The 20,492-nt window shown below is 43.3% G+C and overlaps 1 protein-coding gene across 1 annotated transcript in view; it reads right to left on the reverse strand.

Moving 5' to 3' along the window:
* The window catches only part of KRR1 (KRR1 small subunit processome component homolog), a 514,300-nt gene that overhangs the window by 389,160 nt on the left and 104,648 nt on the right, over nt 1-20,492 (reverse strand). Inside the window, exon 2 of the mRNA XM_044087976.1 lies at nt 20,169-20,344. Within this exon, the coding sequence (XP_043943911.1) occupies nt 20,169-20,344 (176 nt within the window). The remainder of the gene's footprint in view (nt 1-20,168; nt 20,345-20,492) is intronic.

Consider the following 20,492-nt stretch of genomic DNA (forward strand, 5'->3'; position numbering starts at 1 on the left):
TCCAAGTTGCAGCTTCCAAAATCTCCTTGGTTGGGACCCCCCTGAGGAAGGTGTAGATGTAGCTGTTGCCCTGGTAGAGTGGGGCCTTATGGTAGCCGGAACTGTTTTTCCATAATGGGTATAGCAAAAACGAATGCAATGTCCTATCCATTTGGAAATGGTTTGTTTTGATATAGCCTTCCCCTGCGAAGCTGTAGCATAGGATACAAAGAGCTGGTCAGATTTTCTGAAAACCTTAGTTTTATCCAAGTAGTAACGAAGTTGCCTGAGAATGTCCAAGGAATGCAGAAGTCTTTCTCCTTTGTTCTGTGGATTTGGAAAGAAGGTGGGTAAGTGGATGGTTTGATTTAAAGCCACACTGGATACCACCTTAGACATGAAGGAAGGATTAATTCGTAGAGAAACTCTGTCTTGATGGAAAATGAGGAAAGGTTCCACTGCCATTAGTGCCTGCAGTTCTGAGACTCTTCTGGCTGAAGTTATTGCTAGCAGCAGGGCAGTCTTCCATGATATAAACTTTAGATCAGCAGAGAAAGCTGGTTCAAAGGGAGGTAGCGCAAGTTTTTCCAGAACAAAATTGAGGTCCCATGTTGGTGTAGGTGCTCTCCTGGGGGGCCTAATGTTTTTTGCCCCTCTGAGGAACTGCCTTAGAAGTGGATGCGAAAATAAGGGTGGATCCGAGTTGTAGTGGGCTGAAATAGCTGATGCATGGATTTTAATGGAAGAAAAAAAGTCCTTTGTGCAACATCTCAGTTAAATACTGTAGAATCTGAGGCATGTGAGGCTGAAGGGTATTTTGGCCTTTAGCTTGGTTCCAGGCGCAAAACCTTTTCCATTTGTCCAAGTATGCCTTCCTGGTGCTGGGCCTCCTAGCTTCCAGAATAACATCCATAACTGCTTGAGGAAGAGGAGCTGGCTGGATGCTTAGGTGATTTGCTATGCAGCCAAATTTAAGGTTTTGAGCTGGCTGTGTAGAATCTGATTGTTTTGCTGTGTGAGCAAATGGGCAATTTGTGGTAAAATCCAAGGTGGGGCCTGGGCCATATTCCTTAATAGTGGGTACCAGTGCTGGCGTGGCCAGTCTGGGGCTATGAGTATCAGTCGTGGTCTCTCCTTTCTGACTTTCAGAAGCACCTTTGTGAGAAGAGGCAATGGAGGGAAGGCATATACTGTCAGGCTTTTCCAACTGAATGAGAGTGCGTCCACTTTCCAAGCTTGATGGTGAAGTGTCCTTGTACAACATTTTGTTAGCTGATAGTTTTGGGGGCTGGCAAACAGGTCTATGTCTGGGAGGCCCCATTTTTGAGTTATCATTGCAAATACTTGTGGATCCGGTTTCCACTCGTGGGGATCCATGATGTTTCTGCTGAGGTAGTCTGCCAATGTGTTTTTTTTTCCTGGCAGGAACTGAGCTTGTAACTGAACTTGGTAAGCCAGTGCTGTGTTCCACAAGGTCACTGTTTGCCTGCATAGACGGTAGGAGTGTGTACCCCCTTGTTTGTTTATGTACCACATTACTGTGGTGTTGCCCGCCTTATTGTAAGTTGTCCTGGATGTAATAGTTTCTTGAAGGCTGTCAGAGCATTCTGTACAGCTAGCATCTCTTTTTGATTGATGTGCAGATTCCTTTGATCTGCAGTCCATATACCTTGAACGCACTGTCCTGCCATGTGTGCCCCCCAGGCGTAGTCCGATGCATCTGTTGTCATAGTTTGCCTGGCTGGGGGCAAGGTGAAAGGCTGACCCTTGTTGAGGTGACATGCCTGTGACCACCATAGAAACTCTTGTTGAAGGCAGGGAATGAGAGATATCATTGTGTCCAAGCTGTGGCTGTGTTGAGACCATACGCTTTTTAGGTACCACTGTAATTTCTTCATATGCAGCTTTGCAAATGGTATTAGTAGTATGCAAGATGCCATGAAGCCCAAGGCCTGCAGAATGTTTCTTGCAGGGAGTTGGGTCTTTGTTGCCATTCTTTTGAAATATTGAGTCAGTTGTAGTTGTTTGTCTGTAGTCAGATAAGCCTTCTGGGCCATCGTATTCAAACTGGCACCCAGGAATGTCATATTTTGTGAGGGTACTAGATTTCTTTTCGTTTACTGTGTACCCCAGGCAACTTAGATGTTTTACAAAAAACAGATGTTGTAAGAGGATGTCCTTGCTTTCTGCTTGGATAAGGCAGTCATCCAGGTATGGGTATATTTTAATTACTCTTTGTCTGCAGTATGCAATTACTGGTGCCAGGCATTTTGTGAAGACCCTGGGAGCAGTGGATAAGCCAAAGGGCAGTGCAGAGAATTGGTAAAGGGTTGAACCTGAATGAAACGGAGGTATCTTCTGCAACTTTGTCTGATAGGGACATGCAGGTATGCCTCCTTGAGGTCCAACATTACTAGCCATGCTTTCTTGCCCAACATGGGAAGAAGCTGCTGTAGTGTTAGCATCTTGAATTTGGGTACTAGTATGAAGGTGTTTAGAAATGAAAGGTCCAGAATTGGTCTCCAGGCATTGTCCTTTCTGGGAACTAGAAAGAGTCTTGAGTAAAATCCTTGGCCTTGCTCCCGTGTAGGTACCAGTTGAATGGCTCTCATGTCCATGAGAGCTGTAATTTGTTTTTGTGCCTCTGCCCATTGATTTTGTGGCAGGTTTGGCATTCCTCTTTTAGTTGGCAAGGTGTGGAAATGGAATCTGTATCCTCGTGAAATTATGTCTAGGACCCATTTGTCCTTTGTGACGATGTGCCAGTTGTCTGAAAAAATGCTAGTTTTCCTCCCAAGGGAGCTGCCAAGAGAGTGTTGCTTGGCCATATGAGGTGTAAGTCATTGAGTTTGTCTTCTAGTAGTTTGGGGCCTGTCTTCTCCTCCCTTCTGTGTTGCAGTGCCCCATTGTCGAGGTTTGTATTGGGCTTGTGGTTGCCATCTGCCTCTTGGGCGTCTGTATTTACCCCTCTGTGGTCTGTCAGTAGCTGGAAAGGACCAATATTTTGTTGGCCAATTTCTGCTGAAGCGAGGAGGCTGTACCTGTAGAAAATCTTTGACTGTCTGCATAGATTTTGTCTTATCCTCCATTTTCTTTAAGACTTCTTCTGCTTTAACTCCAAATAGGACATCCTGCTGTAAAGGGAGCATCTAGAAGCTTTGCTTTAACATGATCAGGCAGAGTTTGTTCCTTTAACCAAGCATGCCTGCGTATAACAGACCCAGTGACAGCTGCTCTGCAGGAAGCCTCTAAAGAATCAAACCCACATTGTAAAGTATGTTTGCCCACCTGTTCAGTTGCATGCAACAGATCCTGCATTTCTTTCAATTCCTTTCAATTCAGACTGTTAAGGGAGTGTGCTCATTTTTTGTCTTAACTGAGACATCAGAAATTGCTGATATTGCATGTGAAATTGACAATTTAGTGCTCTCATAGCTAGAGTGGCTGAGGTGTAAACCTTTTTCCCCCACCTGTCTAGTGCTCTGGAGTCCCTTTCAGAGGGTACAGGATTTTTTGCCATAGAAGCCTTAGCCCCTTTGGGACCCTGGGAAATAGTCTCTGGATCAGCAACAGGGCTTTTATAAAGGAATTTGTGGGAGTCAGGCACTCTACAATATCTGTCTGGTTTGGCTGGAGCAGGTGGCAGAGAATCTGGATTCAAACTAGATTCTACGTAAACATCATCCACAATATCTAAAACTGGGGGGATGGCAAGAGGTCTGTGCTGGGGGAGTAAAAGAAACTCTCTGAGCCTTTTCTTTGAGTCAGAGTAGTCCTGACCTTCCCAGTGAAAATGTTCCCTCATAGTGTGTAAAGTTTCCCCGAAGGAGTAGTCTTCAGAGGGAGAAGCTGAGGGAATGGAATCCTCAGCATCAGAATCTTCATAAGGGGGAAAAGAGTAATCTTGGTCCTCAGAGGAGCCTGAGGAAATAAGACACTTGATCAGAGGAGGCATAATCTTCCTCTTGTCTAGGCCTTTTTCGGGGGGGGGGGTGTTAATTCAAAGGAAAACCAAGCCATTTATGAAAATAAACACTGGAAACACATCACCTTTATGGCACATATACAAAAAATTGTATTTTTATTTATATGGCAGGAAACTGAAGAACATTTTAAGAGAGTTTAATAAGCATTTAAACAACTCCATCATAATCTTAGAGTGTATAGACAACTGGCTTACCAACAACATAAGTTTCTTAGCTACTAACTTGCAATTTTTGTTAGTGGAAGAAAGTAGGTTAAAGACTGGTATCTACAGTAAACCTACTTCAGTAACACCTACCTTCATATGAGTAGTAATCACCCAAAATTCATTACAGAATATGATCGAGGGATGTAGCTAAATAAGTGGCTAAAGTGCAACATATTTTAGCTTCTATCTACAACTAGAAAGTTTTTGACAGGATTTTAATACCAAATTTGAACCCAGCCATGCTAATATTGAAGAAAAATATGCATTTTCTACAGGATCAAATTATACTAGTCAAGAATTAATAATTCAACAAAATAGCATGTCAAAATACACATCAACGAGACCACCTGAAAGAAGCCTATTTTCAAACCATTTCTGCAAAAGGATTTCCAGAGGATATTGTCATTCATACAAGAATTATCCTTAGATAAACAATATGAATAAAAAGGTACATTATACATGAGGTAACTGCAACAAACAGTCTGAGCTTCCAAAAACAAAATGTTCATATATATAGTATAAGAAACAAGTTTAAATGGCATTGAGATAAGGCTGAATGAGCAAGAAAACAGCACTACATTTTTGCTAAAACAAAATAACCTGTTACTGGAAAAGGTGGGTGACGCAGAAAAGCAGGAGAGAAGAGCTACAAGAATGTTTGGTGTACCTGAGAAAATGGAACTAGAAAATATGAGTAATCTCCTAAGGGGTTAAACCTTTGTGGGGGGGGGGGTACAAAACCACCAGCTAATATGGTATGGAGAAAGCCCATAGATCTCTTACAAAACTACCAGCTAAGGAAGGAGCATCTCCTAAGAATATAATTCCTTTCTTTTTCTGGATGATCACACAGCTGCTTGGGTAAAGCCGCCAAAGAAAACTGGTAGTCCTGTCATCAGATTTGATAATGACTTCTCAAAGAAAGTAATGGAAAAAAGGAAGGCATGCATACCACTGGTAAAGTCCATAAAATATGGCACTAAGTGCCACTTGTTAATTCTAACAAGATTAAGAATTTTTCATTCAGAGCTAACACTTTCAACTCTCTTCTAATCAAAAAAGATTAGCAATCTTCAGAAAAATTGAACTGAAGCTGTACAAGCACAGACCTGAATGGACTAGTGTGGCTATCTAAATAAAGTATACTTTTTGTCTAGTCAGCAGTACGAATATAGAAACTTCAAACAAGATTATATCTTTCTGGAATTCAGTATGAAAATATTTTTATTAACCATTTATTTATTTATTTATTTACATTTGTTAACCGGGATAGTCCGACTGGATATATGTCCATTTTCAGCGGAGGCCCGGGGAGAAAAGCTCCCAACAGTAAAAAAAACATCATTACATAACTCAAAACGTCATTACTGAGTTGGGTGTAGTTAGTCTTTGGAATGTGTCAGGAAACTGGAGCACCCAGAGAAAACCCAAGCAAACACAGGGAGGACATGCAGATTACAGACAGAAGGCACCCACGCTGAGGATCAAATTATACTGTATACATAAGCATGATTTTTTAAAACTGGACAGCTTAAATACACTACGTCTTTTCAAATTTTTATTTTTTACAACAAGGACTACATATTACACATACAGACAAGACAGACAAACAGAGACTAAAATCAGAGACTAAAAATGGTTAAGACCTCAGTTCGAACAACACCTGACTGAATATACGACTGCACGTCAGAACAAAGGCCATGTCATAACCACCCATGGTTGCAATATTACATTTATTGCAGAAAACCTTAGCGGCTTATTCTTCTAATCTCTCCAATCTCTCTAATATATGACTATATTTAAGATACAGGTCTTGAGAATAAGCATGATTTTTTAAAACTGGACAGCTTAAATACACTACGTCTTTTCAAATTTTTATTTTTTACAACAAGGACTACATATTACACATACAGACAAGACAGACAAACAGTTCAGTAAACTCTGCCCTTGATAAATTTTCTTCCTTAACATGTTTTACTTGCATATACAAGTTTAGCAGTGGCACAGCACGTAGTGTTGTCACCTTACAGCAAGAGGTTCTGTGGTTTGATCCTCAGCGTGGGTGCCTTCTGTCTGTAATCTGCATGTCCTCCCTGTGTTTGCTTGGGTTTTCTCTGGGTGCTCCAGTTTCCTGACACATTCCAAAGACTAACTACACCCAACTCAGACTACAACCTAAAAAGCCAATACACTAATGGCCCTAATCTCATCTCCATCCATTAAACTTCCACAGACCACAGCTTCACTGTTCTTGTCCCTAAATTCTGGCAATCACCGTCACCTAACCTTACTGAAATCAGAGACTAAAAATGGTTAAGACCTCAGTTCGAACAACACCTGACTGAATATACGACTGCACGTCAGAACAAAGGCCATGTCATAACCACCCATGGTTGCAATATTACATTTATTGCAGAAAACCTTAGTGGCTTATTCTTCTAATCTCTCCAATATATAAACTCATAGCCACTAGCTCCACCATCTGAACTTTCCATTCCTTCCTACATAGCAAATATCCACTTCTCCATTTGTATTCTATAATTTCTACATTCTTCACTGTTTAAGTTTTCCTCCATACTTGTATATACTATATGCCTTTGGCTGGACCACATTTACCTCACCTATAACACAACACCTGTATTGTGTACTCTATACTCTTGATCCTTCTATATTTTAAACCTTCTTGTAAATATATTGAGAAAGAGAAGCAATATCCATTTTGTTTCAAGTTGGATCATGACAGCCCGGGCCTGTCATAAGTTTTTCCACTGTCTTGGCAATTTCCAATGCCAATGTAGAGGATCTGAATTTTTGTCTAATAAGGAAAGGCGCAGATAAGGGGTCTGCAGATTAACAAGCAACAGAACATAGAGATGTTTAGTATTAGTTGGTCAGTGGGCTGCAGTCTGACAGATAAGGTATTTGCTTATAAGCTTTTACAGTACAAAAATAATACGTTTCTTTGTTTGGGGACACAAGACCTCGACTGCTTAGTCTCCCACATGTGTGCCTTCTTTTACAACAAAGGAGATCATTCTACTCTGCTGAACTGTACGGCGCAAACTGATTTTGTACCATTGCAATATGCATTTGTTTATATTTATGTTATGTTACTATACTGCATAATTTAGTTATACCCTTAATCTTATTTTACTGTTGCTACAAAGTATGTAATCCAGGCTGATCCTATAAATGGTCAAATCTGATCAGTGCTTTAACCCAGTAAACAAAGCAAAATAAATATTTTTACACCCGAAGAAGACTTCAGAGAATTTTTCCACAGAGAGCAAATGTGGGAGGTGCAATGGGACAAAGAGCTGCAATTGAAAAAAACATGTTTTGGGTGAATGTAATGAGTTAGAAGATTTTAAAATTCCATACAAATTACTCTGTCAGAAATGTTGAGGAAGCAAATGGTTAAAACTAAAGAAGTGATTCTTTTGAGCTGGGAAATAGGATCTGAACTGCCCAGGCATGGCAAGGTTTTATCACGTTTAATGCTACTGGCTTCCACAAATCAATTACTAAAAAATGGAAATCAAAACCTAAAGCAACTGTAACTGAGGTACTGAACACTGTAAAGGAGATAAAAAAAAATGGAGATGGGATCTTTAGGAAAGGGAAGGAGCAAACTACATAGAAATAAATGGAATATGTGGGAATAATACAAATAAATGGAATATGTGGGAATAATACAAAAAATAATGTTCAGGAGGAAGAGAAAGCTTTAAGGGTAGGCAGGAATTGAGCAGTGTGTGTAGGTTCATAGGTTCATACTAGGCTATCTGCCCTAGGGCATTTATAAGCCTAGCCAGAATGTGTTTGGGTTTCGCCACCCATTTTAAATTTATTTTGCTATGCCCTTTTTCGAGGTTAGTATACTGTGCCTCTGTCTAACAGTGACACAGAAGTGATACCCGGGGTAAACCTACGATCTCCCATCCACTCATCAAGATTCCTCTTGAAGAGAGTCAATGAGGGACTCTGCCTAACCTGGACTGGGATTTTATTCCAGAGTGAAGGGAGCCTCTGGGTTATGAATCTGTCCCTCCAGCATGTCCTATTTATTTCAGTGCTGAGGTTCAAGTCTCTCGAGCATGTAGCTCGATGGGATTTGGATTTTCTGAGGTGCAGCATGTCCATTAATTCGGGTTGGACATGGCTTTATACGTCAGGCACAGATCGCCTCTGAACAGGCGGTATGCCACTGAGTAGAGCTGGAGTTTCTTTAACCGGGCAGCATATGGCATCTGTTTGAGCCCTTTGATCCTCTTGGTGAGGTACTTTTGGGGTCTTTCCAGTTGCTGCAGGTGTCTCGTAAGGTACATCCCAAAAGGGGCATTGTACTCAATTATGGGCCTGATGAGGGATGAGTAAAGAGGCACGATGACCTCCCCTGATCTAGATGTGAATCCCTTCATGATTAGGTGGTCTATATAAAATGTTTTTCTAACCACTTTGGCCACGTGGTTGTCAAATGAGAGATTGCTATCAACTTGGGTCCCCAGGTCCCCAATTACTTCTTCTGTACTTAATGGATTACCACCTATGTGGTAATTTGTGGGCACTTTGATTTTGCCAAAGGGGATGACTATACACTTTTTGGCATTTAGCTTGAGGCCATGGCTCTGGCACCAGTTGTCTGTTTCTATGAGGCCCTTTTGGAGGATGCTTGTCTCGGCTGGAGAGTCGATTATGGCGCCCAGTTTGCAGTCATCTGTGAACTTGGTCAGCCACAGTCCTTCCGTGTTGGCCTGTACCTCCGAGAAATATATACCGGACAAGAGATGTCCCAGGACTGAGCCTTGTGGGACACCACTTGTAACTGGTTTGGAGTCTGACATGGCTCCAGCAATTCTAACCATGTGGGTTCTGTCCTTGAGCCAGTTTGCAATCCATCTAGTGACATAGGGGTTTATATTTAAGCTGGTGAGCTTATCTATAATGCCCGAGTGGGGTATTGTATCGAAGGCTTTTGCGAGGTCCAGGTAGGCTGTGTGGACCACCTTCCCCTCGTCAATGGCCTTGGTGACTGTTTCAAAGAAATCAACCAGGTTTAAGAGGCAGGATCTGCCCTTAACAAAGCCGAACTGGGTAGGATCCAGTGTTTGTAGGTCCCCAATATCTTTATTTATGAGGTCCATGATGATCCTTTCCATAGCTTTGCAGACCAAGCTAGTCAGGCTTATAGGGCGATAGTTTCCAGGATCCGTTGAGGCACCACCTTTATGGAGAGGGACCACTGTTGCTGTACGCCACTCTTTGGGCACATATCCTGTAGTAAGGCTGAGATTGAACAGTAGCTTTATGTTTGGGTTTAGCTCTTCTTGGAGTTAGTGTAGGACGCAGCCCGGGACACCATCTGGTCCCATTGATGCTGTGTTTTTTGCTTTGGAGAGGGCGGCTCTTACCTGAGCATCCGAGATGTCAGGGGGGCAGCACTCGGCTGGGATAGATATTTGCCCTTTGGTGGGAGGGGAGAAGTTTGCGCTGAACCTGTCAGCTAGGATGTTGGCAATGTCTGTGGGTTCAGTGTATTTTTTGTCATTTTGGACTAATTCTGAGCATATCTGGGAATTACCACCCAGGTTCCTAACACAACTAAAGAAAGCCTTGTGATTATCCTTAGTGTCCTGTGCAATTTTTCTCTCGAAGCTGGCCTTAGACAATTTTATGTGTGCCCGTAGTTTTTGCTAATACTGATCAGTGATGCCTTCCCTTTTGGGATTTTGCTCTATCATTTAGTAGCTTCCTCCTTCTATTGTATAGTTTGTTTATGGCTGGGGTCCACCAGACAGGACGCCTGCCTTTGGAGGATTGGGTCTTGGCTTTATTTGGGATCGCATGATCCATGCATTCCTGAAGGTGTTCATAGAATGCGTTTATAAAGGATTCTGCGGTCTGGGCGTATTTTCCACAGGCCCGGGGCTTTGAAGGATTCCACCTCAGTTTTGAGGAGTGTGAAATTTGCTTTAGAGAAGTTTTTCACTGAGGTTTTCTGGGCAGCAGGGGGTGGGGTCGGGATGTGAATATCCAGTGAGATTAGTTTATGGTCTGATCTTACCAGTGAGTGATGCACTTCTGGTCTGGAGCATAGAGTCCCCATGTTGGTGATGATCAGATCCAGTATGTTTTCCCTCTTGTGGGAGTGGTAACAAGTTGTTCCATAGCATTTGAGTTTATAAATTCTAGGAACCTTTGGGCTAGGGTGTTGGAGCTAGAGTAATGCTCCCAGTCTATGTTTGGGTAGTTGAAGTCGCCCAATATAATGGTGTTTGGAGAGACCTTCATATTTTCCAGTGTTCTCAGGAAGGCCGAGTGGGGTTCCTGGGTTTGGGAGGGTGGTCTGTAGCAGGCTATAAACTGGAAGGCAGTTTTACCCACTGTTAGTTGCACATGGATAGTCTCTGATGCTTTGTGCTTTGCCACCAACCTGGAGGTGTGGGTATCTTTGATGAATATCGATACTCCCCCTCCTTTTGTGGTTCGGTCCAAGTTTTGGGGCCGAAAAGCATGGTATGAGGTATAACCTGGTAGTGCTGGGGTGCTCTCGTCGAGAGCCCTGAACCAGGTTTCTGTTACTGCACAGATATCGATGTTCTCCATGCTAAGGAGAGCTTCGAGTGCGTGCATCTTGAGGTTTAGACTTCTGGCGTTGAGTAGCATTACTCTTAGTTTCTTATCCCTTGTGATACCTATGGAGGTGGGTTTGTCTTTTGAGCCTTGCCTAAAAAAGGCACTACGGGGGTAGCAAGAGCCTTTGCCAATATCCGAAAGCCCAGGGGTGACAGGTGCAAGCCGTCCCTAGCGAAGCATCGTGGCTTATCGAGCATATCATCCCAAGCTGACAGGAATTGGATCCCCTTTGAATGACACCAGCACTTAAGCCAATTGTTGAAATTGATCATCTTGTCTTCATATTGTGGCATCATTCTTGGTGAGGGTAAGATGCTACTCAAGGTCAGGGTCATACCGGCCTGGGCTACATGCTCAGAGAGCTCCTTTATGTCTCTCTTCATGTAGTCCAGGGAGGTACGTCTCAGGTCATTCACACCAGCATGGACAATGACGGAGTCATATTTGTACTTGCCTTGGAGTGACCTGAGTGCTTGTGTTATGTGGTGGATCCTAGCGCCCGACAGGCTGCTCACCGTGACCCTCTCCTTGTTCAGCCTGGTGAGCGGGACGTCAGTGTGCCTGATGATAGAGTCACCTATTACAAGTGTATCAGGTGTGTTGTTTAGTCTTAAGGGCTGTGACTGTTTGGCACACTGGCTTTGTGAGATATGTGTTGCACGTGTTTTGTTTTGGGGTAGCAGCTGCTTGGGTGTCTGCTTTGGAGGTCTCTGCTGCTCGCAGATCTTTATTTAGAGCCTCAGTATGTTTTGTGTGATTATGTGTTTGGTTTGCTGTCGTGGTAGATCTATGTGAGACTGGAATTGTAGTGAGTGTGGTTTCCTTCTCCTCCTGACTGGTTATGCCAGTACTAAGTTGAGAGAGCTTAGCCTCCAGTTTGGCTATATGGTTGCATCTCTCACATGTGTTGGAATTTGTTGGGAGGAGGAGAGGGTTGTCTGTGTACATGAGGCAGTTGTAACATTGCCTCAAGATTCCCAGATTCACCAGCTGGACCGGAGAGGAGATTGACAACTGACCTTTGGACATGCTAGAATAATATTGGGAATTCCTTAATAATTGAAAACTAGGGCCAGTGGGGAGTGAGGGTGTAGTGCTTTTAATTTTTAGTGCTGACTTATATAATTGCTTTAGTGAGCAAGTGCCAGGTAACTTAAGTGCAATGTGTTACAGGTAACTTAAATGCAAAAACGACAAACAGTAACTTTCTTTCAAGTGAAACAAGGAAACAAGTACAGTAAGCAATGCAGATATCACTAGTGATCCACAGAAGCGCTGAGAATCCGCATATTAGGTGGAATTAGCGTTCCAGGGAAATAAGAAGCAAACAAGCATATAAACAAAGCTAGATTCAGCAGGCCTGGATCTAGTCTATGCTACAGCAAACAAGGTGTACCAATTTCAGTAAGATACAGTTCAAATATTCAGGCACTATAAACCTTTAACCAGAAATTCCCAGCTCAGAAGGGCAGAGTCCAGCCTCTTCTCCCACAAGAGTGCAGACCACAAACCTTCTTAATGTAAAATAACTGGCCTGAAGCCCAAGTGCTTAAACCAGAACTAATACACTTTAAGAATAACAGACACTGGGCTCTCAATCAGCAGTTCCGAACTTAGAAGGATGAAAGCTACCTGTCCTGCCACCACAATGCATGCCACAAACCTTCCTAATGTAAAACAACTGGTCTGAAGCCCAAGTGCTTAATCCAAAAGACTTAGAATGATAGCTACACTTTAATCAAGTTACTACCAAGCAGTAATAAATACAATTGAATACTTTAGAGAATGCCTGGATTAGTGCTCAAGTTACACAAACAAAGCTAGATCCAGCAGGCCCGAATCCAGTCTATGCCACAGCAAACAAGGCACCAACTTCAGTAAGAAGCAGTTCAGATATGCATGCACTATAAGCCTTCAACCAGAAATTCCCAGCTCAGAAGGGCAGAGTCTAGCCTCTCCTCCCACAAGAGTGCAGACCACAAACCCTCTTAATGTAAAATAACTGGCCTGAAAGCCCAAGTGCTTAAACCAGAATTAATACACTTTTAGAATAACAGACACTGAACCCTCAATCAGCAGTTCCCAACCTAGAAGGATGTAAGCTACCTGTTCTGCCACTACAGTGCAGACCACAAACCCTCTCAGTGCAAAACAACTGGTCCGAAGCCCAAGTGTTTAAACCAAAAGGCTTAGAATGAGTTACACCAAGCAGTAATAAATACAATTGAGTACTTTTAAGATGATGCAAAAGTAAAATGTTGGAGTGAAAGAGAACTGCTAAGAAGAAAACATGTACAATGCATGAAAATAAATGTTTGTAATAGTTTATTTTCTCCTGTTATTATATGTATTATATGTGTACCTATGTCATTGTCGACAATGTAAGAATTTAATAAAGGTACTAAAAAAAGACAGCTAGTAGAATGTGCTCTATCAGACAAAAATAGGACATCATAGCAAAACCAAAGCAGGTCCAGTTGCAGAAAAGTTCATCAAGAAGAGATAAAAAGAAGTTATGTACTTACCATAACGTTCCATGTTTGTAGTCCATCTCGCCTATATTCTTGCTAGACCGACTTGGCCGATACTAAAGCTCGAGAGCTTTTACTGGCTCGAGGCTAGCCCCTATCCCATGGTGCCTCACGGCAATTCCCCAGATCTAGTTTGCAAGAAGGCAATAAATACCTATCTGGTAAGAATAAGAAAGAAGCTGTATAAATACAGCAAAGGATTAGAAATATAATCCATTCCAGGTGGACAATAAAAGAACAATGTCAGGCAGCACCAAAAAGGTCCACCAGATCCCCTAGAAACAGGAAGGGGGTTGGAGGGAGGGATGCAAGAATATAGGCGAGATGGACTACAAACATGGAATGTTATGGTAAGTACATAACTTCTTTATGTTATGTTATGTAGTCCTATCTCGCCGTAATTCTTGCTGGATGGGACAGCGTCTCTAGCACCTTTATCCTGGGTGGCTCAAGCGAAGATAGTCTTCAGCTCAGTGAACCCAAAGGATGACCTGTCCTGGGAGGCCAAATCCAATTTGTAATGAGTGACCAACATATATGGTCTTGCCTAAGGAGCTGCTGCACAAACAGTATCAATTGGGAACCTAGATCTAAAGCCACATGAAGTAGCTACAGCCCTAGTAGAGTGACCTTTAACTTCAACAGGTAATTGTCTACCAGCTTGTTGATAAGCAAAGGATATGCAATCCAAAAGCCATTTCGAAAGAGTAATTTTAGAAACAGGCAAGCCTTTCCTTTTGTCAGAAAAGGAAACAAAAAGTTGATCAGATTTCCTGAATTCTTTAGTCCTGTGTATATGAAACCTGAGTATCCTGTGTACATCTAGCTGGTGTAGTCTATACTTTGACTTAGAGTGGAAAAAACACAGGCAGCTCAATGGCAGTATTCAGATTGTGCTCTGAGCATACTTTAGGAAGAAAGGAAGGGTTTGTCCTGAGAGAGACTCTATCCTTGTGAAAGATAACGTAAGGAGGTTGAATAGTTAGAGTTTGTAGTTCTGAAACTCTCCTAGCAGATGTTATGACTACCAAGAACAAGGTTTTCCATGATAATTTTAAGTCTGATGACGAGGATGGCTCAAAGGGTGCAGACATCAAAGATGAAAGGACTAAGTTTAAGTCCCAGGGTTCTAATGGTTGTTTTATTGGGGGCCTAAAAAGAACAACTCCTTTTATGAAAGTTTTACACAGGGAGTGCTGCATGATTGTATTTCCCATGAAATTGGAAATGGCAGCTAACTGAACTCTAACTGTAGCTGCTGCCGCTCCTTCATGAAAAATTGTTGTTAGGAAGGATAAAATGGATTCTAAAGGAGCTGTATATGGATCTAAGCCCTGATTTATAGCCCAAAGGGAAAACCTTTTCCATTTACTAGAATATAGTTTCTGCGTAGAAGGTTTATGGGATGAAATTAGGATGTGTTTGACCCCTGGGGATAAGGGAATACACCTGGCTACTCGTGGAATTGGAGCAGCCATGCTGTCAATTTGAGGGTGTGGATGGAGGGATGGAAATGTCCCGACTGATGAATCAGGAGATCTGGAGATGGGTCCAGAATCCATGGTTCCTCCAAGAGGTAGGGCCACAGGAAAGGAAACCAGACTTGTCGAGGCCAGTAAGGAGCAATGAGGATCAAGGAACTCCTCAACTGTCTTGCTTTCTGTATTACTTTGGGGATGAGTGGAAAAGGAGGAAAGGCATAAAGAAGTCCTGGGGACCAACCGTGAACAAGAGCATCCCTGGGTGACATCCCTGGATGGGGAATGAGGGCAAAGTATCTCCTACATTTGGTGTTCAGGTGAGTGGCAAATAGATCGCAGCAAGGCTGGCCCCATCTGTGAAAGATCTCTTTCGCAACCACTGGATTCAGGGAGGCATCAGAATTGCTCGGCTTACATTGGATGTCCCTGGGGTATGCATTGCTATCAGGAAGCATGGAGTACCCATCGCCCATTTCCAAACTCTTAAGGCCTCTCGACAAAGTGGGTAAGACTTGGTTCTCCCTTGCTTGTTTATGCACCACACGACAGACGTGTTGCCTGACTGAATCGGTGGGAAGGGAGCTGTGAAGTACTTGCAACGCATATAGCACCACTCTCATCTCCAGAACATTGACGTGCAAGTGGTTCTCGTGGTTCTGCCAAGTACCTTGGACTGTCATTCACAGATAATGCCCCCCCACCCTATCTGGGAAGCGTCCATGGTCAAAACTGCTTTCTCTTGGAGAGGAACAAGTTGACGACCTAGGACAAGTTGTTTCGTGTGTAACCACTATATCAGATCTTTTTTGCATTTGTTTATTATTAATATCTGGCGAGACAATGGAAGGTCTTGCATCGACCACTGTGTAAACAGCATCCATTGGAGAATTCTCATATGTAGGCGAGCAAGAGGAACTAATAGGATGGCAGAAGCCATAGTCCCTAGGACTTGAAGGACTACTCTAGCCTGGACTCTGTTTAGTAAGGATCTGACCTGACTGCGTAGAGATTCCACTCTTTTCTGTGTTAGCTTTACTGACATGGTGGTTGTGTCTATTTCTAAGCCTAGATATACAATATGCTGTGAGGGAGATAAGACTGACTTTTGCAAGTTGACAGTGATGCCTAGACTTGCGCACAAGGATAGAGTCTCGTCCCTGGTCCTTATGAGTTGATGCTTGGTGGTAGCAGTGAGGAGCCAGTCGTCTAGGTACGGAAACACCTGGAATCCCTGACGTCTCAGGTGAGCCGTTACCACTGCCATGCATTTAGTAAACACTCTAGGGGCTGTTGTGAGGCCAAAGGGCTATGTTCTGAACTGAAAATTACTGGCTCCCAGCTGGAAGCGCAAGTGTCTCCTGGAGCACCTGCCCATTTTGATGTGGTAGTACGTATCCTGGAGGTCGATTGAGCACATCCAGTTGTCTTTCCTGATAAAGGGAAATATCGACTGCAGAGTGACCATTCGGAACTTTGATTTTCTTACATGCTTGTTGAGCCTGCTGAGATCTAGAATTGATCTCCAGTCCACTGTCTTTTTTTGGAACTAAAAAGAATCGAGAATAAGTTCCAGATCCTACTTGCTCTGCGGGGACTTCTTGGATGACTCTTTTTTGCAGCAATGAGATGACCTCTGATGCTGCACGGTCTAGTTGGATGGGTGGTATGTCTAGAAGAGACCGGTTTGTTGGGGGTTAGGAAATAAAGGGAATCAGGTAACCTCTGGATATTACTGTGTACACCCAATGATCTTGAGTGATAGTCAGGCGCTTTGGTACAGCAATATACGACCCCCGACTGCCTCCATAGATGGACAGTCGGGCAACCCCTCAGGGTCGATGGAAGGGAGGATCAGAGAAAGCTTCTCTGTCTCCCTGATGTTGCAGACCTCTTCTGCCGCGAGGGCGGTGTCTTCCATTATATTCTCCCCTTCTGCCTCTGGGGGAGGGTTGACCTTGTGCCTAAGGAAAACCTTTTTGGGATTTGTGGAACCACATTTTCCCCACTTTGTTACCCTTGGGATAGGGTCTGGATGGGAGAGAGAAACGGACTAACGGCAGATAAGGTTTTCCCTTCCTGCTCGCTCACTAGGGGCCCAAAAAGAGAGGAACCATCAAAGGGAACATTAGTGAAGGAAGACTTGGAAGGATTCTGTAAAATTACAAAGAAGCATCCACGAATGTCTCCTGAGGGATATTTCTGCTGCAGCTGCCCTACTCACTCCATCTGCCACATATGAGATCAGCCTCATGGAGGAGTTAGCTATGGAAGTAAGGGTGGAGAGCGGAGTAGAAACCTTATCCATGGAACCTGGAGCTACTTAACCCTGGTGGGCATCTCCTAGCTCTTTCAGGAGATCTCTCTGAAGACGAGTAAAATGAGCCAGGTAATTCAGCGATCTTTAATGTAAATGCCGCTGAAGAAAAAGTACGCTTCCTGTACCTATCCATCGTCCTGGACTCCTTGTTAAGAGGATGGATATTAGAAGACGTCTCAGATAATTCCTTCTTGGTGGCTGATGCTACCACCATAGCATCAACTAGAACTCCCTTACTAAGGAAAGACTTTTCCTCAGGTGCTGTCATAAATTTGTTTGCCCTCCTCGGGACGGCTTCCAATGAATCCGGAGAGATCCATGCTACTGCGATATGACCCCCAAAAGCTGGTCATAAGGAGGTGTCACCCAGGAAGTGGAAGGTCGGGAGCCAAAGGCCTCAAGATACAGGGATTCATCCTTAGTAGGGTTAGCGGTCTTCCAATCACCTCTCTGTCTAAGGATTTCTAGGATGTCAGAAAAAGAGAAATCCTCAGAGGGGGATCTAGGGGACCCTTCCGATTCCTCTAAATCAGTGTCTGACGTGACAGCCTCGGAGGGAGTCAACATGCTTCCTCTTACATAACCCCTTCCGAGGAAGCTCTCCAGTGGGATAATCTGGGGAGGTCTCGGAAGAGGGGGCAACTCCAATGGGGGCTACTTGGGTCTCTGGTTCCCTATGCTGTGGGGGTGGCAAGGGGGGGGGGGAGGTTGCTGCCTGCTGCTGGTGGGACACAGGTTCCAAAGGAATGGCTTTGGCAGAGGATAAAACCTTCTCTAAAGCTTCGAAAGCCTTTCCCCCCCGCTCCGAAGACCTCTGCTCCGAGGGGGCGGATGGTTGACTCCTAGCAAGAGGGAACGGCTCTGAAGCAGAAGTGGGAGCTGAGTTGAGTCGAGCTGAGGCTCCAAGAGGGAGGGTTGGTTCCAATGAGAACCCAGGGTGACTGTCCCCCTCGGAGTCGACACGAGAGTGTTGGCTCCCAGAATCCTCTGCTCCAGACTGAGCCATCGAGGATAGACTAATTGGCTCCGAGAAAACAGGTTGAATTCCATGAACCGAAGGGTCAAAGACAGAGGAACCTGACGTAATAGGCTCCGAGAGCGAAGCAGTCGGAGGAACAGTGGTCGGTAAGGGATCGGCTAAGAGACCTTTGGATCTGGAAGGGCCAATTTTCTAGCCAGAGCTGGATCCGAAAGCAACCTCTTCACCACCCTCTCGATGTCCTCATCTGACAGGGTCCTGGAGGATCTGGTGGAGACAGGAGGAGACCTCCTTCTCTCCAAAACAGGAGATACTGTCTCTATGTCTGGCAAAATTTTGGTACCAAAGACGGTCTCAGAACTGATAAAAGCGACGGCACTGAAGATGAAGCTGAGTCGGAACTGGAACTTCTTGGTTCCGATGCTATAGTCTTTACAGATTTTCTCTGAGAATTTTGGAGCTGCCTGACCAGGTTCCAGCTGTTCCTGGAAGGAACGGGTCATGAGACCTCTGTCAATGAGTTTTCTCTTCTTTTCATTCAAAACTCGTGTGCTAAAAGCATGACAGAAGGTGCAGGGTTCCTGTAAATGGGCTTCACCAAGACAATATACACAACTGGTGTGGCTGTAAGAGATTTTCTGCGCACACATCACATTTTTTTGAATGTCGAAGGGCGATGATCCTTGTGATCCTTATCTTTAGACATTCTTAGACACTAAGACAAAAAGATAATAACGGTAAAAGTATTAACAACAATAGAGGTGAGAAGAGAAGATTTTTTTTTTTTAAACAGTCACATGCATGGGGAGGAAAGGCTCTCTAACTTAAATGGGCATTATGACTCTGTAACTTAAACGGGTCGTACAGTCCTAAGGGGGAATAGGGGTTGAAAAACTTTCAAAAACAGTCGTACAAGAGATAAGAAACTATCTAAATAAATATCGGGTAGAAAAGGACTAAATATAGTAAAAAATCATGTTACATAGCCAACGGGCCAGTAAGACAACCTCGAAGCTTTCGTGGCAAACGAGATCTGGGAAACTGCCATGAGGCACCATGGGATAGGGGCTAGCCTCAAGTCAGTAAAAGCTCTCGAGCTTTAGTATTGGCAGAGTCAGAGCCGAATATTGGCTCCAAACCCATCCAGCAAGAATTACGGCGAGATAGGACTACACAACATCAATAGTTTGGTCCTACATGCAGAAAAACAGATGAATATTTGCTAAAGCAAATTTGAAAGAAACATGAAAATGGCAAGGGGAGACTGAAGATGGGGGAATGTGCCCATGAAAAGGCTGGATTGCGTGACAGACCACCAATGACAGTAAGGCATGACTGTTCAAAGAAAGTAGGAGAGTGGCTCTGTATACAGAGAAGTGGCAAAATTTAGTGCAGCAGCGTGTAAAAATGAGAAAAAAATGGGTTTGAGGAAGGTGATGATCTATTATTCCCCAAAGGTAGCTGCACATAGTGACTAGGTATGCATGATGCATCACTGCATCATGAGTTAAATAAAGTGAAACCTGAAAAGGCAGGCCAAACCTACAGACCATGGCCACTACCAAAGTCAAGAATGAATTGCTGTGCCAAATGTACACTTTTGCAGTTTTCTAAATATTATGATAAAGAACTTAAAGCAATTCTTTAAGTGTCTTGTGTATACAAGTTACAGCTATTATTTGTCAAATTAAAGTACAGCCATTATCTCTCAAAATTTATTAAAGGATTTCTTAATAGTCCCTCCCCAAAATATTTTCGGATTTACAAAGTGTAACATGATTTGCAGTCATGCATACATTTTCTCATGGTGAAGGAATTAAACAAATCACGTTAACAGTTTATCTATACTTACTGGAGACAAAGTAGTACTCTGACAGACAAAATGCTGTTTATCTTCTTTGGCTGTTCTTACTGTGAAGATATTGTTATGACTCTGACAAGACTGGAACTTTACAACTGGTAAAAACAGTTATTTTATATCACCTGAATGTCCTTTAAATGATACAACCAAGAAAAAGTAAAATGAAGACAGAGAAATACGAGTATAACCTACCTGTTCATTCAATGCATTTTGCACAAGGGGCCAACACTCCTTCAAGTATGCTTCTCTATACTTTGGGAACAGAGTAGCAAAGCTGCTTTCTTCCAGCAGCCCCCATGGATTGTCTTCTTTGGTAAACTGCGGTTCCTTCCATCCATCTGGCACAGTAAGCAGTTCTGGTTGTTCAGCTGTAAGAATGAGAACAGTGATTTCTTTGATTATCTCACACAAACTTCAGTGGCAATAACTCATATGAATAATGAAAACAGAAGTTGAACTTGAAAATATAATGCTGAACTACACTAATCCTGCCGGTCATATTAAATTACACAGAAT

This window comes from Protopterus annectens, chromosome 11.part0, assembly GCF_019279795.1.
Source record: "Protopterus annectens isolate FY-2018-M chromosome 11.part0, PAN1.0, whole genome shotgun sequence".
NCBI lineage: Eukaryota > Metazoa > Chordata > Ceratodontiformes > Protopteridae > Protopterus > Protopterus annectens.